This window comes from Macrobrachium nipponense, chromosome 21, assembly GCF_015104395.2.
Source record: "Macrobrachium nipponense isolate FS-2020 chromosome 21, ASM1510439v2, whole genome shotgun sequence".
Classification (NCBI taxonomy): Eukaryota; Metazoa; Arthropoda; class Malacostraca; order Decapoda; family Palaemonidae; genus Macrobrachium; species Macrobrachium nipponense.
In genome coordinates this window covers 35306090-35325358 of record NC_087212.1, presented here as the reverse complement: position 1 = coordinate 35325358, position 19269 = coordinate 35306090, and the positions used below count along the sequence as shown (strand labels likewise).

At 39.7% G+C, this 19269-nt stretch overlaps 3 protein-coding genes across 8 annotated transcripts in view; all 3 read left to right on the top strand.

Annotated features, from left to right (window-relative positions):
* The window catches only part of LOC135197910 (tigger transposable element-derived protein 1-like), a 74875-nt gene extending 55901 nt beyond the window's left edge, over positions 1-18974 (top strand). Inside the window, exons 2-5 of one of the 2 annotated variants that reach the window (XM_064225143.1) lie at positions 10754-11061; positions 11696-11881; positions 15522-15644; positions 15907-18974. In XM_064225143.1, the coding sequence (XP_064081213.1) occupies positions 11768-11881; positions 15522-15644; positions 15907-17487 (1818 nt within the window). In that variant the 5' untranslated portion in view covers positions 10754-11061; positions 11696-11767 and the 3' untranslated portion in view covers positions 17488-18974. Of the gene's footprint in view, positions 1-9368; positions 11062-11695; positions 11882-15521; positions 15645-15906 lie in introns of those variants that run through there. The other variant, XM_064225142.1, reaches the window with a different exon arrangement.
* The window catches only part of LOC135197915 (glycoprotein-N-acetylgalactosamine 3-beta-galactosyltransferase 1-like), a 497298-nt gene that overhangs the window by 287556 nt on the left and 190473 nt on the right, over positions 1-19269 (top strand). The gene's annotated exons all lie outside the window — the stretch shown is intronic.
* LOC135197451 (tigger transposable element-derived protein 1-like) lies at positions 2874-4162 on the top strand. Its single transcript, XM_064224520.1, has 2 exons — positions 2874-3058; positions 3358-4162. Exons 1-2 carry the CDS (start codon positions 2874-2876, stop codon positions 4160-4162), a joined length of 990 nt encoding a protein of 329 aa, XP_064080590.1.

Below are 19269 nucleotides of genomic sequence, written 5' to 3'. Positions count from 1 at the left end.
ATTTCTTACCTGCTAGAGGTGGACGGGCTGCTACAAGAGGGTCCAGGTAGTACAGGGGAATCTGGATTTGGCACCACTTCTGCAATAAAATACAAATGATAAAAATTAATGAAGTTACAATACACTAACATTTATATGTACATTAAAAAATTAACACATTTTATATTACAGTATGTAAACAAAATAAATTAAAAGAGTTCAGAATTCCTTACCAGGACTAGGAGTGGGAGGTGGTACTGGAGACTTGTGGAAGAAAGTGTCAAGCCTAACTGCACACTTTTCTTCACCTGCTTCTCCTTCAGGGTTTCCTGGTAGAAAGTTACCAAATCCATGATCCCTCTCCGGATTTTGTCAAACCTGGCAACGTTAGGGTCTTCTGCCTCAAAAGAAGCCAAGGCTCTCTCCAGATGAGTAAAACCCTCTGAAAAGCCTTTGACAGTTAATGACCTGGCTTTTGGCTCTGGTACCTCTAACTCCTCCTCAATCATCTGCTGCTCCAGCTCAAGGAGGTCCTCTGCTGACAACTCCTCTCCATGGGATGCCAGCAGCTCTGTAACATCCTCAGCTTCCAGATATAGTTGCAGCCTCTTGCTTAGCCCTACGATTTTCCTCGTCACAGTCTCGACGTCTTCTGCCTGGTCAAAGCCTTCAAAACTGTGGACACAATATCTTCCAGGCCCCATTTAAAGTGGTCGTCTTCACCTCGTCCCAAGCACTTACAATGTTCCTGACTGCATCAGCGATGTTGTAGCCCTTCCAAAACTGTTTCAGAGTCAACTTGTTACCTTCGATGGCCCTCAAAGCAGAGCGTATTGTCCTTCTAAGGTAGTAAGCCTTGAAGTTAGCAATTACTCCCTGGTCCATTGGCTGTATAAGCGATGTTGTATTTGGTGGAAGGTACACCACCTTCACATTAGGGTGCATGTTGCTCAAATTTGAAGGGTGACCAGGGTCATTGTCTAAAACTAAAAGAACCTTAAAAGGCAGACCCTTCGAAGACAAATACTGTTCCACTGCTGGTACGAAATGGTCATTGAACCAATCTTCGAAGATCATCAAGGTAACCCAAGCCTTCCAAATGACAGGGAGTTGACTCTTGAAAATGCCCTTGAAAGCCCTAGGATTCTCGGCCAAATACACTAGCAAGGGCTTAAGTTTCAAGTTACCACTTGCATTGGCCCCAAAGAGTAAAGTCAGTCACTCCTTACCAGCTTTATGGCCAGGTGCTGACTTCTCCTCCTTGGAAAGGTACGTACAGTTGGGCATCCTTTTCCAAAATAAGCCAGTCTCATCTACATTAAAAACTTGGTCAGCTGTGTAACCACCATCCTTAATTATTTCAGCCAAACCACTAGGAAAACTTTCTGCTGCTTTGCTATCAGCACTAGCAGCTTCACATTATGCAAATTAGCACGAGCCTTAAAATGGTTAAACCAACCTCTACTCGCAGAAAATTCACCACTAGCACTGCCTTCCCCATACTTTTTCACTACTGCCTCATGCAGCTCTCTAGCCTTCTCCTGGATCACACTTAGGCTCACTGGAACACGTCGCTGGTTCTGGTCCTCCAGCCAGATCATCAGCAACTTCTCCATTTCCACAATGCTCTGGCTACGTTGCTTCATGTTAATCACCGTTGCCTTCATCGGTGCAGCATCCTTAATGTGCTTCAGAATGCGTTCCTTGTCCTTCACTATGGTTACCACCGTCGTCCTGCTAAGCCCCAAAGCACGACCTATCTCTGTGTTTGTCTCTCCCTTCTCAGAACGTTTAACGACGTCGTACTTTACCTCTATGGTGATGACCTTCCTCTTCTTGGATGAACTATCATCGGAGGAAGTACTCTGCCGTTTGGGAGCCATAGTAAAGGCATGAAAAATGCTAAAAATTCAGCAACGTAGCAAAATGAAGGCAACCATGTGATTGAAGTGGCGCTGTTTGGTATTGTTATGCTGCACAGCGTCCTCGACCCGGCTAGGTCGTTGTCCAGTCAATTTACCTTACAGTTAATAGCGTAAATTAATTTATGGGCCCTCCGCTCAGAAACTAGTTCTGCGTATGAGGTATCATTAAAAAGCATAAAAAAACATTGTGACCTTTGAATTTGTGTTGTAATCTAACCAGAAACTTAATTTTTTTATTAATACTGTAAACAAGAAATTATTTTTTCATATAGTATGCGATTTTGAATACGGTTATAAACTTTGAACGTCGTAAGCTCGGAAACTAGTTCCGCATATGAGGCGTCATTAAAAAGCATAGAAAAACATTGTGACATTTGAATTTGTGTTGTAATCTAACCACAAACTGTTTTTTATTATTACTGTAAACAAGAATGATTATTTTTATATAGTATGCATTATATTGAAAACTGTTGTAAACTTGGAACATCATAAGCTAGTATCCATTCGCTCGGAAACTGGTTCACATATGATACGACATAAAAAGTGTCGAAAATCATCATAACTCAAAAAATTTTTTGTAATCTAACCAGAAACTTATTTTTATTAATATACTGTGCTAAACTATAAAGGATTTTTATCATAGTATGCGTTTTTTAAAAGCGTCATGAACTCGGAGCGTCGGAAGCGTCAGCGTTGTAAAGTCGGACCAACCATCTTAACCCAGGGCGGATTTTTCAATGAATATTTAAGAAAACCCGTCGTAACCCGGAGCCGTCGTAAGCCAGGGACTGCGTGTATTTATTGAAATCTGGCAAGACTGCTTCAGGCGTAGGATGCCAATATGGAATGAATGAAAGCTCCGTACGCTCTTTAAAGAGTAGAGAGGCCGAAATTAGAAGATTGGTCTCCAAGAGCTACCTGCATGCAGCTAACCAGGTTTCAACCAAAAGAGACCCATACATTGTTAAGATGGAATCTGTCCTTTCACTATGGATTGAAGACTGCCGTAAAAGGGACATCCACTTGCAGATCAATGTGATTCGGAAGAAGGCTTTGAATCTTTATGCAAAGCTTGTTGAAGATGATACACAGGACCCACAGCCAGGAACATCAACACCACCACGACCTGGAAATTTTCAGGCTAGCAGAGGGTGGTTTGAAAAGTTTTCAAACTGTTATAACCTAAGGAGTGTGAGGTTGCATAGAGAAGCTGCATGTTGACGCTGAAGCCGCAGATAGGTATCTGGAGACCTTCAAATAAATCATCCATGAGAAGGGATACAGGCCTGAACACAAGTCTTCAACATGGATGAGACTGAATTATTCTGGAAGAAAATGCCATCAAGAACATACCTGATGAAGGAAGAGGCCAAAGCTCCTGGATTTAAGGCCCAAAAGGACAGAATCACGCTCATTGTGTGTGGGAATGCTGCAGGCCACTTGCTTAAACCAGGCCTGAGTTACAAGTCTGCAAACCCCAGGGCCCTCAAGAACAAAATAAGAATGCCCTACCTGTCTACTGGATGCATAATCCCAAGGCCTGGATAACCAAAGTCATAGCATCCAACTGGTTCCACCGTAGTTTCATACCTGAAGTGGAGAAATACCTCCTTAACCTAGGCTTTGAATTTATGGTGTTGCTACTCATGAACACTGCCGAAGGGCACCCTTTAGATCTGTCGTATGATGGTGTGCAGATCGAATTCCTCCCTTCCAACACCACCTCCCTCATACAACCTATGGACCAAGGCATGATCCGTGAATTTAAGGCCCTCTACACACGCAACTCTCTCCAACACCTGGTGAATGCAATGGAAATGATGGAGGATTTCACCTTAAAAGAATACTGGAAAAAATTCACCATAGCGTCGTGCCTTTCAATAATTCAGTCTGCCCTCAAAGAAATGAAAAATGAAACACTCAATACGTGCTGGGAAAAACTTTGGCCAGATGCAGTCCGTGACTCTGAGGGTGAGGGCTTCTTGCCAGAGGAGGTTCACAATGAGGCTGTCAACAAGGCTGTGAGATTGACAAAATTGCTTGGGGGAGAAGGATTTGATGATTGCAGTGAAGAAGAAGTCACACTCATCGATGCCCACTCTGACCCCCTGACAGATGATGATTTGCTTGAGCTGACCAAGTCAGCAAGTGAAGAGGGAGATAAATCAGCTCAAGAACAACAAGAGGAGGATGAGGGTCTTTTAATTGAATGTCTTGGCATAATCATGAGGACTAACAGCAGTTGCAATCCTACATAGAAGAGTGGGATCCCTATTTTGAACATGCTCTGAAAACAATAAATGGCCTAAATTCATTCATGGAGGCATACAGAACCCTTTTCACCGCTATGAAAAAACAGCAGCAGACGAGCAGACTCGGTTTTCTTTGATCGGAAACTCCCAAACCCTCGCCCACCCAAAGAAAACCCCAGCATAATAGTCCTGGCAGAAGAGATGCCTCTACTTGAATAGGGGGAGAATTCTGAGGAGCTGTAACTTCTCAAGTACGCTCTACAGTCATTTTCATTATTTTCACGGTACTGCACAGCTAATTCATCATCATCATCATCTTCAACACTATTGAACATTGGTGAGTACCCATAGTACTGTTTTATTCCTGCACTATATACAAACCATTGGTCCTTTACATTAGGGATTACCTTCGGCATTTGGATGATGACTGCGAACTCTTGTGAAAAAAAAACTTGGTGGTTAGGAGCAGTAAAACTTTGTACCGGGTCCGGTTAGGCGGGGGAATGCCAGGATGTAAGAATTCCAGTTTGCTTTTTTTTTTGGCCGTCATGCAATCCTGTTTCTCTCCTTCACCCTCTTTGCTTGCTTGTCGGTTGAGGAGTTGTTTTGGGGGCGGGGGGTTTGTTGGCAGTTGGGCGACCTCTTCACAGTGGGCTTGGCCTGCTTAGTAAGGTAATTACCCTTGGAGCGAGACAACTCCTTTTTTACCAATCATTTTTGCATTTTTCTTTAGGTTGATATTGAGCATCGTAGGTGCAGCAGTAGATTGTTGGATTGTCATTGTTGGTTTTCCTTTCCTATAGGATTTTCAACTTTGGTACTCCTGTATGCTGTGGCACTGCCTTTTTGTACCTATAGTATATCTACTCCTGCTGTGCCTCCTGTCTTGATTCCTCCTGTTTCCCTGGCGACCAGTCATGATGCAGCTCCTGCTATGCCTCCTGCCCCAGCTGCCCTGATTGCTCCTGTTGCTGCTGCTGACATTCCTGTAAGAGAAAAGTTCTCGGACTACTTTTCCAGCATAGGATCAGTGTTGTGGCAGGATAGAAGGACTGGGAGCAGAGTGGAGGGCAAGTCAATGTGTGACATAGTAAAGGATGTAATGTGTTACAAACTTTTTTCTAAATTATTTCTTGTGTCACTTATGTATTAGATATACATTATTATACATTATTATACAGCTATGTATGAAATACTAGACTTACAATATCAAGTATTGTGAATTTAAATATATGAAATGTAATATACTTACTTGCTTTGTTTTTTCCTTGGCAATCCAACACATTGAAGTTGGGTACGAATATAGAGTACAATTCCTCCCATGCCTTTGCTTTCAAAATTTTGTCGCTGGCCTATCTTGTATTTCAATAATAAATCGGTCTGTGTCAAAGCCGAATGAAGCCATGGGGGATATAGCCCAGACTACAAGTTTGTCAAGTCACACTCTGCAAACAATAACAAATGGTATTTCAAATAATGCCAAATGTGGGAAACAAATTTTAAATATGATTACAATGACAGAATAACGCCAATGATATCTTACTTAGCAGTGATTAACTTTATTTGATTAAATTATAAACAAAAAAAAGTTAAAAAAAACATGCGAAAAACTGCATCCGTTAGTATTTCATTGAATTTAGAATTTAATTTGTATTGTACTTTTTTATAACTTACATTTATTAACTTATCGTTGAAAACGGGAAGGTTATGTATTAGGCACGGTTTGTCTGTTTATAAATAAATATTGACCTTTCACACTGAAAAAATAATGCTCAGTACAATTTATTGGGGCTTAATAACTTACCTTGTTTGAACAGCGGGACAACACACCTCACCTCTACGAAGTTCCCTGCATCACTGATTAGCAGCCACATGTGGTCGCCAGAGGTCGCTAGTGTGCTCTCAGCCAGCCACAAAACGCCGCCACAAAATGCGCTGTTTGTGGCGGGGACGAGCGACAGCTTGCCACAGTCGCGAACCACAGACACAAGTGTGATCGGCAAAGCTTGAAAACAATAGGAACCTATGGGAGAAAATATCCCCGCCACAAAATGCAGCCACTTGTGGCTCTACAAAGTCGCCAGTGTGCTTAGGCCCTTATTGTTATAGCGGATTGAGGGCATCCTGCTTGTATTGCACCATCACCATCAGTCAGACCTACAACATTCAGTGTGTTTTCAAACTGTACACCATCCCTTTCTCTTACAAAGTTGTGTAAAGCGCAACATGCCCTGATAATGTTTTCGGCATTCCCAACATGTAAATCCCAGTGGTCTATGAAATATGCGCCATTTATTTGTGAGAATGCCAAAAGCACTTTCGATGTATCGCCTCGCTCTTGATATGCGATAATTAAAAAAAAAATTTTGTGTTCGAGATTTTTTCCCCCATAAGGGCGTAGCATGTGAGTAGAGAGGCCAAAAGCTTCATCACCAACGAAAACAAAGGGAAGTGGGTCCCCATTCGTTGACACTGGTTTATCGCTCGGAATGTTCAGTGTATTTTGCTGCATTTTTTGGTAGAGGTTACTGTTTTTGTAGATAAGAACCGACATCTATAAAAGTAAACCTGTAGTTTGCGTCACATACAGCTAACAACACCATTGAAAAATACTTCTTGTAACAAAAGTAGTTAGAACCACTGCCCGTTGGTTTAATGAGCCTCACATGCTTGCCATCGATGGCGCCTATGCAGTTCGGAAACTGTGCTTCACAACGAAAGCCTTCTTCAATTTTCAGCCATTCTTCCTTTGTTAATTCTGGGAAACATAGGTCGTGTAGATACACCCATATCGCCTTGCACACTTCTTGCACGATCCCTCTAGCGTTGGAACTCCCACACCGGAAAGTGTAATGTAGTTCAAAAGAGGAACACCCTGTTGCTAAGAACCTGAAAAGAACATTTAAAAATCAGTATATTATTGTTAAATTAAATGCATTTACTTACGTATGTGGCTATACTTATAGGGAGAGGATGTTACATATTATAACATGAAACTCATTTTACTCAGATTTTGACGCGACTTTAATTTAACCCGACAAATAATAATACATGAGAAAACGTTGTGCTATCATTGAAATTTTATTCATGTAGTTATTTTAGATGAAGCTAGTGTGTAGACTAATAACTTTATAACTAATCTTTACATCTTCTTACAGCTACAGATCTACAACGGAAATGGAAGAGTTTGAGGGACTCCTATAGAAGAGAATTGACATTGTCGAAGAAAGAAAAATCGGGATCTGGCGCAGGAAGTGGGAGGAAGGAATATTTGTACTTCAAACAGCTGTCTTTTCTTCAAGAAATTTGCGCAACAAAACCACATGCAGCTGAAAGAGTCGAGGATACTACAGTGCAGGGAGATGAACGAGAAAACCCAGGAGAGCCTGCACCTTCCACTTCTAATGTAAAAAGGAAGAAATCAATTGTACATTCGGATGAAAAGATTATTCTGGAAGCTTTAGCTAAGAAAGCAACCGCCCCTCACGATCATGATACAGATTTCCTTCTTGGTCTGGTGCCTGACTTCAAGAGTATTCCTGAGAGTGTCAAGTTCGATGCTAAGCTTGAAATCATGAATGTGATCAAGAGGTATAAACAACATCCAAATCATCTGTATTTTACTTCATATCAACAAACAGTCCCAAGTCCATATTCACATGCGAGTCATACATCACACAATTTCGCTCCTAGCATCATGCATGCACAATCAACAGTACCTCAAAGCCAACCCGTACTACCCTGTACACCATCACCTGCACAATCATCTGAAACACAAGCGGTATCCCCATGGTCGGATGATTCAGTCATGAGTAATTTGTGAACAAAACACTGAAGTGACAACACAAATGTTATCATTGGAAGCATTCATAATCTTAATTAGGAAATACAGTTTAATAAACGCACTAAAAATAATTGTATTATTTACATACCTTAATGTTATGGCAAGTCTCTCCTCAGCTGGAATGCTCTTCCTTAGGTGTGTACTGTCTTTGCGAATGTGGGGGCCAATTATGGCCAAGAGTTCGTTGAAACTTCCCTGGGTCATCCTAAAGTAGTAAAAAAATTTATCTTCATCTGCTCTTAAGTCACTCATTATCATGTAAAACTGTCCGTGGGTCAATCTCGAAGCAGTAATTGGGTGCATCCATAGCGCTCTCCAACGACGGCGGCGGCGACGTCGCAGAAGTATAAGCAGTGACAGTGCCTCTTCCTCAGAGTCCATGCTGAAACTGAGATGTAGTGATATCGGTGTGGCGACCACATGTGGCCGGGTATTCAAAACTTAACCACATGTGGTCGCAACTTGTGGCTCTAAAAAGTTGCTAGTGTGCTCTGGCCCGCCACTTTGCGCGGCCACTTGTGGTGCCACAGAGTGGCTAGTGTGCTCGGGGCCTTACTGTTGTCGGTCGGGCTGCTCCTGTATGTTCTGCTGCAGCTGCCCTGGTCAATCCTGTTGTTACTCCTGATGTTCGTTTAACTAGGGCCACTCATGTTGTGCTTCTGCCCTAACTGCCCTGGCAATGGTTGTGCTTCCTCCTGGAGAGAATGTCGGAGAAGAGTTCCTGTGAGATGAGCATCTTCAAACATCCTCACCTGTGTCTTCTGCTGCCTTCTCCCCTTCTTCCAAGTCTCACCGGTTGAAAAAGAATAAGGCTACCTCTTACCCTCCTAAGAAGTTCCTTCACTTTCCTTCTAAGGGGCTGCTTGAGATTGAGGGAAGTTAGCATTAAGGGGCCCGGCCGGCTGATGCCATTTTTTAAGGACAGGACTTTGACATTCATACCACATAATAAGGTGACTTGGGACATCTCCAAACCACTTATGATTTTCACCTCTGACCTTCGGTTTTGTGACGCCAGGGCTATTTATCCCGAAAATAACCATTTTTCAAATTCTATCTCCTCCCTTGATATTTGATATTAAGACCTGGGATTACTACCATATAAGTATAGACCTGATATAGACCTCCAATCAAATTAATTTTTTTTTTTATAAATCATTTTTTTTGCTAGATATGAATTTTTCATTATGGTAAAAAAATCAACGCTATAAATCAGGAAAACAAATTTATAAAAAAAAGACGAAACAAAAATTGGAAAAAAGGACTTTTATTTGATTGTTCTATAATGTCTTTCTAAGATATATACCAAATTTCAATGCTATAGCTTTAAAACTAAGTGAAAAGATAGAATTTGAAGGTCAGTATGTATAGTTTTGAGATACGGGTGTTCAAAGTTTTCCTTTGTATTTTTGTAAAGACAATGTTAATAAATAATGATTATTATGAATGTATATTTCTTTTTTGGTTATTAATAAACCAAAACCTTCTGAGACTGGTTAAGTTCAGTCTGAGGTACAACTGTATTGCCATTGTTCTAGAGTCTAGACAGTAGTTATTTCCTTCTGTCACATCTAGTTGGTAGATATTTTTTTTTAAGATGAAATGGTGAGAGATGAAATGAAAAATGGATTTTATACAGTTGGATAAACAATAGTAGTATCTGCAGGGAATCAATTATGTTGGTCCAGTCCATCCTGCTTGTTGGGGATGTCATATTTTATCCATATTATTTTCTCCAAAGTTTGTTCTGTTAGCTTTAGAAATTTTATTATTGTTAATCAAGACTGATGCCTCACAAGATCCCATGCTTGGTCAGTGACCAGCTTCCACCTGGATATGTATGGGTTGCCAGATGCCATAGATTCCTTAAGGGCTTTACAATCTTTGATTTTTTAACTGGTTTCCAGCTGGTGCAAGAAAGAAGATGATCCTATTGTTAGGACCTTAGGTTTGTTAGCTATGAAAAATACAAATTGATTAAAAATTTGCCATGTTGAATGGTTTATGATATTGATTTGTACACATTACTACACCAGTATTTGAGCTTGTAATCAGCCACTTTTATGTCAGTTGACAGTGGCTCTTTTCCAGTGTGCATTTGTGTTTCTCATTATGTTGTATCAGTCTACTCCTGTTTATTGCTGGCATCCTTCAACCTACTTTTACTTTGGTATGTGTTTATGTTTTAAGTTCAGTCCTTTACATTTATTTTCCAGCCATTCTCTGGTTTTTGCACTACTTTTGAATAGCTAACCTTTATTTTTATTTTATTCCTGTTCCATTCTCCAAATAAATATAGCAATTTAATTCAAATAATGATAAATGCTCACTTTGTTATCTAATAACTGATATTGTAAATGCTGTATTACTTTAGCGTAAGACCATAGCTTATTAAATTTAGTACCTTTTTGAGTTTGTGTAAAGTTTATGGTATCTCTTAAGTTCTTCAGTACTGACTGATGATGATCATCATCATCTCTTTCTGCTAATTCTTAGCAAAGAAGTGCTGTCAGTGCACCATGTAGTCTGCTGTAGACATTAGTAAAGGGTGTTTACAATGTTACCTTGGCCCAGAACTGCACCATCCTTTTAGCCCTTTACTTTACCTACATTCATGCTTTCTTCTTGTCTTGCTCTCCAACCTTCTTAGCTATTAATTCTTATGACAGTTTCAGTGTTAGAGCCCTGTACTTTGTCTTTCGAAATTGGTTGAGTAATCTGTAATGTCTCAATGTAGTCTTTCTTCTTTTCAGATAACTCAGATTTAAGTTTATTGATCAACAAGGAAGACTTTCTGAGTGCACAGCCATTAACCACACAAGGCTTTGGCTATGTATGGCATGGAGTGAGAGCCACATACGGTTTCACAAGGGGAAGAATCTTCTATGAGGTGAAGGTTTTGGACTGTTTGCCTGTACCGCACCAGGAAGAAGATGAGCAACACCCCCACGTGGTTCGTGTTGGTTGGTCAATCGATGAGGCTGGTTTGACACTTGGGGAAGATCCCTTCAGTTACGGATATGGTGGCACTGGGAAGGCTTCCACCAATTTGAAGTTCAAGGTTGGTGTTATGGTAGTGATGGTGAAGGCAGTGAACAGCTTAATTTCATATGTATTACAGATATTTTGAAAGCATTAGTAACATTCTTAGTGTGAAGGATAGCAACTGTACAGTTTCAAACATGATTATGCATTGATGATCATGTCCTCTGAAAAATCCTTTTCATTTTGTAATGTTGCTATATAAAGTTTGTTAATTGGTAGATTAGCATTGAGTTCAACATTTGATGTGGATTTTGCTATCAAAGTGTATCCTAGTCTCTCCTTTGCAAGTGTTGGTGAAATTAATTTAAATGATTATGTATTGGTTATATCCTTAGTTGAAAACAAAAAAGTCGCATTTAAGCAGTTACAGTGGCCAAATATCTGTCAAGTCTTAAGATTTGATCAAGTTCTTGGTCATGGTTAACATGAGGTGTAAGAATGATGTATGAATTCCATTGTGTACTATACTTCCATCTAAAATATTACTTGAGAATAGCTTAAAATTAATTCTGTTGTTCATTGTTTGATTGAACTGTAACATCACATTGTTCCATTACTGTTTGTGTAGCTTGAGCTATGTGCATTTTCAACTTTTCAACACAAATTCTTGTTCATGTTCTTCCTAATTTCTTTGTGGATTAAATTTTCAGGACTATGGGAAAACGTTTGGTAAAGGTGACGTTGTCGGCTGTTACCTTGATTTGGAAGCCGAACCCATTGTTATGTTGTTCGCTGTCAATGGGGAGAACCAGGGGGTGGCATACGAGATCTTGCGTAGCACGCTCGGTGAAAGGGCCCTGTTTCCACACATTGCGACCAAAAATTGCAGTTTTAAGGTAAATTGGAAAGCAGTTTCTCATCTTGAAAAGATTTCATTTGAAATGAACAAAACATTGTAATTTATATGTTGATTTTTTCTATGAAATAACAAAATCTAATCTTAATAGCTGGTAAATAAGGCCAAGAGTCTCATTGGGAGGAGTTAGGTTGGGGATATTGGGGAACCAGTTTTATTGCCAAAGGAGATACAAGGCTGGAATAAGCTAATGGTCATGTCAGCAGAAGAAAAAGTCTTCTAACAATATCCTATGAAATAATAAGTTAGTCAATACACAATTCCCCAATTGTGGGGGGGGGAGGGGGAGGGTGGCTAAGTTTGAAGCCCTCTTATGAATATTATGTGTGTAAAGATTATACACATGAAAATATCAAAGAAAATAAATGAAATAGAATAGCTACCCCTATCAGGGGATTTTAATTATGAAAAGTATGTAAAATTGATTGTCGTCCCATAATTTTAACTTTCAAACTGAATAGGAGATGAGTTCTCTCTTTCTACTCATGTCTTGGCAACATTTGGCTTGAAATCTCAGATTAACATTTTCTGATCCCTTCCCATTGCATATCTAAGCCATCTTTGAGGTTTACCGGCTACTTCTTTATTTGTAATTTGATCCACCAACTGCACCATGACCATGAATCTATATATTCAGAAATCCAAACTTTTCAAGCTCTCTCTCTCTCTCTCTCTCTCTCTCTCTCTCTCTCTCTCTCGTCTCTCCTCTCTCTCTCTCTCTCTCTCTCTCTCATATCTTGCTGTTAATTGCCATTGATACGTAGGGATACCTTTCTGTTACAGTAGTTTTTGACATGATTTATGTATGTCATCTAGGAGTTGGAAGAAAATATGAAAAGTTATCGTAAGTTTGTTATTGATTTTTGGTGGATTTTAGCTGCAACACTCACTTCACTCCTATTGTTTTTACTTTCTATTGAGATGGTCTGATTTTCTTAGCATTATCAGCTTCATCACCTCTTCTCTTACAATTTAAACTTGACATCTTACAATCCTAAGGTGTTTACATTAAGTGAACACAAAGTGGCTACAGCGCACTGAAGTGCACAACCGACATGAGAAAGGCTGGGTGTATGACTATTCCTTATTACATACTCACAGCCTGGGGTCCTGCAAGGTGCCAGGTGGCAGAGTCATGAACTAACCATATGCTTTGCTATGGAATGGTATGAAATTTGCATCACACGAAAATTTTCAATTTTGCACTAAGTACATTTAATTATTTTCAACACAGACACTGATGTCTGTAAAATTTGAAACTTGATCATTTAGTATATGTAAATTAATTTATGCAGTATGTAGATTTTGCTTAGCTGTCTGCTATTTCTGCATTTGTAGAGATAGTACTACCTAACATTTTTTATCCATTGAATGGGAAGGTGCCATGTCTAGTCCCTGTTCGTTCTGCTTCTTTGCCCCAGCTTTCTCAGCCTTCTGTCAGTACTGGTCCTATCCTGTGGCTTTGTTTTTCTGCTATTTTTCTACTTCCATTCTTCTTGCAGCTACCCCCTTTTTTCTTCCCCCCAGCCAACACAGGTTCGTTTGGACTTCTTCACTGAACTTGCACACTTGGCTGCCGTGGCTCTTCAAGGACACTCTCTCCTCATTTGGTTCCATTATCTCAAACCCATTGTTAGACCTCTCTAAACATTCATTTTCCTTGAAAGTCATCACTGTTGAATATGGTTAAGGGTATCCTCAAGTTTCGTGGGACTCTTCCCTTGCATCAGTGTCAGATCCATGTAAGGATTCCTAGAGATCTTTGCAAGAAATGATAAAGTTTCTGAAGTACCTTGTCCTCTGCCTGCCTGTTTTCCTGAAGGTCCTCCAGCCCTGTTATTTCAGCTGTTTTTCTGGTAGTCCTTCATTAGTTCTCTGTATGTGATTCCCATGACTGCTGCAGTTCGGGGAACAATCAATAAGAGTTCAGTGGAACCATCTTGCCCCTGGTCCCCAGGCCTGACTTCACTTGTAAATTCCCCTCCAACCATGTGGACCTAATTCATTCTCTCGTTGTCTCTGTGAAACTTCTAATTTTATATTTATCCTTGGTCTTGTAGTAGTGTTACCACTCTGCCACCTGAGCCTTTGCTGGAAGGTGCAGTTTGCAGAGCATCATAATAGCTGCCTCCACACACCTTTCTGATGGTACCTGGATGAATCTGATGGAACTACTATAGGTGCACTGTATATCCGTTATGAGGACTGGATGTATGAACATTACCCTGATGAGGAAAAAGTTTCAGAACAATTCTATAGGACTGTATGCACCTGTGACTACAATACGTATTGTTTTCCAGCCACCCAGGACTGACATCTGCATAACTTGTTAGCAGCTGGCAACTGAAATCCAGGACAAAGGGCAAGAGGAGATTGATGTTGAACACTTGAAACTGCAATGGCACAATCACAAGCAAAGTGCAGAAGGCCCACAAGCACTCTTCATCAGGCTGGGAAGTATGCACTTCCTTAAGGTGTTCTTGATGGCAGGGATGTCAAACTTGTGGCAATGGATTTGCAACAAACCCTGCCATGTCTAAAACTCAGTGTATGTGTGGCATACTACAAAAGAAAGTTGTAGGTATACAACTTCTGTATCTACTTGGTTGGAGGGAACAATGTTTGTCTGGGATGAGGTGTCAGGGGGACATGGCTCTAATGAGGTGGCCTGCTGTGCATTAAAGTGGCAGCAGATTAAACTGGACCAGGAACACCAGAAGTTCTCAACCCTCCGCATATTCTGCACAACTGCGGGGGTCAAAACAAAAACGTCAATGTTTGGCTCATGGCTCTGCAACAGGTTCCTGCAAGAAGATTGATACGAGTGGAATGATTTTTATGAAAAGTGGCCACTCGTACTTCCCATGTGACACAGCATTTGGATCCGTTGAGAAGATACTGAGGAAGAAAGACTTAGTCCCCACTCCATTAGTGTACATCACTATAATCAGCACAGCAGTCAAAGTGTGGCATTCCAGTGGTGATAACTTCAGGTGTTGGCAGCAGTTGTTCATTTTTTGCCGGTCATTTAGTGGACTTTGGTATCCATTTCAAAAGTTGAGTAGATTCGGCTGAAAGCTTCAGAATGAGTTTCTTCTTTTATTGTTTCTTGATGGAGTAGTACATCAGTAGTTCACTTTTATAGCAAAATTGCAGTTAATTGATTAACTACCCTTTGCTGAGTGGCAAATTATTAGAAAAGATTATTAGAAAAAGCATGTATAACTTGGTAAAATTTACTATTGTCTTGTAAATGAGGCCCAAAAGTGTGTTGTAAATTGTCACTTTCAACTTCCCGTGGAAGCTAGGGAGGATTTTTTTTCTTATACCATGTGCGTTCCCTTGTCTTCCTCTTTCCATTGATGTTATTTTTCTTAAATGGCCAAAATCAAAGTTTGCTTGGTCTGGGGGTGTGTGTGTGTTTTTTAGCAACTGTCAAGGGTCAACTGTGAATGATATAGTCCAAGAGAAACCTATTGCCTGCTGGTTTGACTATAGCCTATCATGTAGGACCAGTATTTCTTCACATTGACCTATAAGTGCTGTACATAATAACCTATCATGTTGGACCAATACTAGTATGTTGGTCCATGTTTATTCAACTCACTCCTGCCCTACAGGTTAACTTTGGTGCTGAAGATCCATGGTTTACTCCTTTGACAAGATATACTTATGTGGGCCACATATCACTGCAAGGTCGAGTTTTGGGTGGACAAGGACCAGCAACTAGAGAAGAAGCTGAGGTAAGAGTTAATGTTTTTGGTATAATTGCAGCTGCCTTATGAAAATACAATACTTTTAACTTGACCAAGATGAAGAGTAGGAATAGGCGAGTCCACGAATCTTGAGAACGCGGACATGGGGTTGTGTGTATACACATGCAGAAAATGGGTATAAAGATAAAAACACTGTATCCACAATTGCTTATACCTCTGGCAACATTAATCCTTGGTATATAGTACTTACCTTGTGTATACGTATTTATTTGTGATGTTATATTTACAGGCAGTCATGGCCATCGCACGTGACGAGCATCTATCGCTGTCAACAGTATCCACCATCAACAAGGATGAGAAACTGATAGGGGATGCTGTAAAGGCACCTGCTTTGATTCATTCGACGATTATAACAAAGAAGAGGACAGGGCCTTTGGAAGAAATGGAGCAGTTACTGGTCACGTGGATGGAGGACCAGATACAAAAGTGTATGCCACTCAGCCTCTTGACCATTCAAGCAAAGGCACACTTGCTTTTTGAAGAACTAAAGAAGCACTATGATGATACCCACAACAAAAATTTTGTAGCAAGTCGTGGATGGTTTCATCGTTTCAAAACCCACCATAATTTTCATAGTGTGAACTTTAGCAGTGACACTGCAAGTGCTGAAGCTGCTAAATTTAAGGATATTTTTCTTAAGTTCATTCTTAATGAAGGTTACTTGCCGGGACAGATCTTTAATGTCGACAAAACAGGGCTGTATTGGAAGCGTATGCCTGAATGGTCCTACATCCACAAAGAGGCAAAAACGATGCCCAAGTTGAAGACATTCAAAGATAGACTGACTCTTCTGCTTGGGGGAAATGTGACTGGTTATAAACTCAAGCCATTCATGATTTATCACTCTGCAAAGCTGGGGTCATTAGCAAAAGGCAAACATACGCTTCATGTGCATTACAGGCATAATAAGAAAGCACAGATGACTGCACTCCTATTCGAAGACTGGTTTATGCATTGCTTTATTCCAGAAGTGAAAGATTATTGTAGGGAAAACAGCATCCCCTTCAAAATTCTGCTGGTTTTGGACAGTGCTCCCTGCTACCCCCAGCACATTGGAGATATTAACAAAAATGTAAAAGTTGTGTTTCTGCCATCAAACACAACTTCTCTCATACAACCTATGAATCAGGGTGCATTGGCTATGTTCAAGGCCTATTATCTTCAGAACATGTTCTCGCAAGCTGTTGAGGCTAAGGATAACGAGGACAAAGAGCTCAGAACTTTCTGGGAGGAATTCAGTGTTCTAAATGCCATTCTGAATATTGGAAGGGCATGGAAGGAGGTAACAAAAGAGTGTATGAATGGGATTTGGAAAAATCTGCTAAAAATGTATGTAAATTCAATTAAAGGTTTTGATAAGGATGGAGCAGTAGTGGAAATTAATAAAAAGATTGTCTCACTTGGGAAATGTTTAGATTTAGAACTTGAAGAGGAAGATATCCGAAAACTCATAGATGTACAAGATGTAGAGCTAAAGGCAGAAGATTTAATTGAATTTGCAGAAGAGGAAGAAGAAATTGAAGAAGAGCCAGAGCAAATGTTTACGATAAAAGCAATGGCAGAGGCATTTGCTTCGATTGAACACGGAATGAAACTTTTCAGTAAAATGGATGTGAACTTGGAACAATTTGCTGAAGTTGAGAGAGGAGTTAGAGATGTTCTTGCATGTTATCGAGTCATTTATGAAAAACGAAAAAAACGTGCTGTGCAAGCTAATATGGCTCTACCCTCTCGCGAACTAACAGCTGAAGAGGAACGTATTGATGAACCTGCTGCTTTATCATCACCATCCTCCTCTTCCGATATTTAGTTCATCATAGCCATCAACAGCCTGACCTCATTGAAGTACTATGCAATTTGTTTGTTTGTATTATAAGTTGTTCACTGCCTGTGCAATCTCCAATCTGCATTGAACCACCAGAATTACCTGATATTAATACAGCAATTACAGACCAATTAAAAATAAAAAGGAATTGACAGTGTGTTTGTATAATTAGTATGTAGATTACATAGTGTAGGCTAGGCTGCCTTCAAGTTAGATTATTTTAGAGTAACATTGGGGACATTGTAATACCTCCATGTTGAAATTCAAGGGTAGGTTGTGTATGAAACAATGCTCATCTTCAAAATTAACAATGTCGCGGATAAAACTCTGGTCTCTTTGCGATACCAAAACTTTTTACCTTTTTGCATTTCAGTGTGTATACAGGTGAGGAAGCAGGTGATCAACAATCTGTTGAAGGTGGGTTAGGGTCTAAGGTTACCTTAGCATTGCTTGAAGGGTTTGAAAATGAAGGCCAGGTACTCTTTGTGGATAAGTGTTATACAAGTGTAGAGCTGTTTAGTAAGCTAAGGGAGAGAGAAGTTGGTGCTTGTGGCATTGTTTGTGAAAATGAAAAGGGTCTGCCCAAGGAAATGGTAAAAGCTAAAATGAAGGAGGAGGCATTCCAATGATATGGACAGATCGTAAAAATCAAATGGTAGCAGCAACTTGGCAGGATAGTGGCAAAGTGAACATGTCACCTGTTGGTGAGTCAACTGTGACAGGGGTGACAGTAAAATAATAAAAAAAAGTCAATAGAATTGCACATATAAACCATTCATTTAATCTTATTAAAATACATTTATGGGAGGGGTAGACAGGTTTTATCAACTATGTGCAACATATAATAATACATAGTCAGAGGAATAAGAAATGGTACCAGGTTATATGGCTTTTTGTTATAGAGGTGGCTTTAGTTTATGCAAAAATAGCTTACGATATCCAAAATCATCATAAAAAACTAAGTCAGAGGGAATTTAGAGAACACGTGGTAAATGGGTTGTTGGAAGGGTATTCAAATAGGCCACTGATTGGTAAGAGGAAATTGGAGGTGCGGTTATCAGACAGACTCACGGGCATGCATTTCTTTGCTCGGTTTGCAGACAGAAATACAAACCTGATTGTATTGTTTGTAGCATAAGAAGCAGTGACTGCATCTTCAAGAAAAATGGGCATTGCAAAAGAAGACAGACAACCTATCATTGTAAAACTTGCCCCAACAAACCCCCTTTGTGTATGATGCCATGCTTCAAAATACTATATCATTCTGTAAGCAAGTACAAAAAAAATCTGGGAAAAAAGTTTTGTTGTAAAATTTTCTTAATGAAAATTCCTATTTCATTTTTACTGTATATATTTACTTAGGTCTATGTAAAAAGAAAAATAACTTTTATTTTTTATAATGCTCTCAATTTTCAGTGTGTCCTCTTGTGTATACATGATACTTAGAAATATTCTGTTTTATTTTTGTGCAATAAAAGTTATACTATACTATTGTATATACTTTTCAATCACCCTTAATTACTGAAATCTCTAAATATATTTACACAAAATGTACCCATTTTATCATAAAAAAATCATTTTTGCATTGAGTTATTTGTTGTTGTATGGTTGTAAAATGAATTGACATGACTTTTCTATAAATTTAACTCCATCCAAAAGAAAATGGCCGGTCAGAAATTGTGTATATTACCCTACTTAAGGGATTTTCGCCCCAGAAACCATACTGACGCCTTTTAATAAAGGTGAGCGAGCCAGAATATTCTGGCA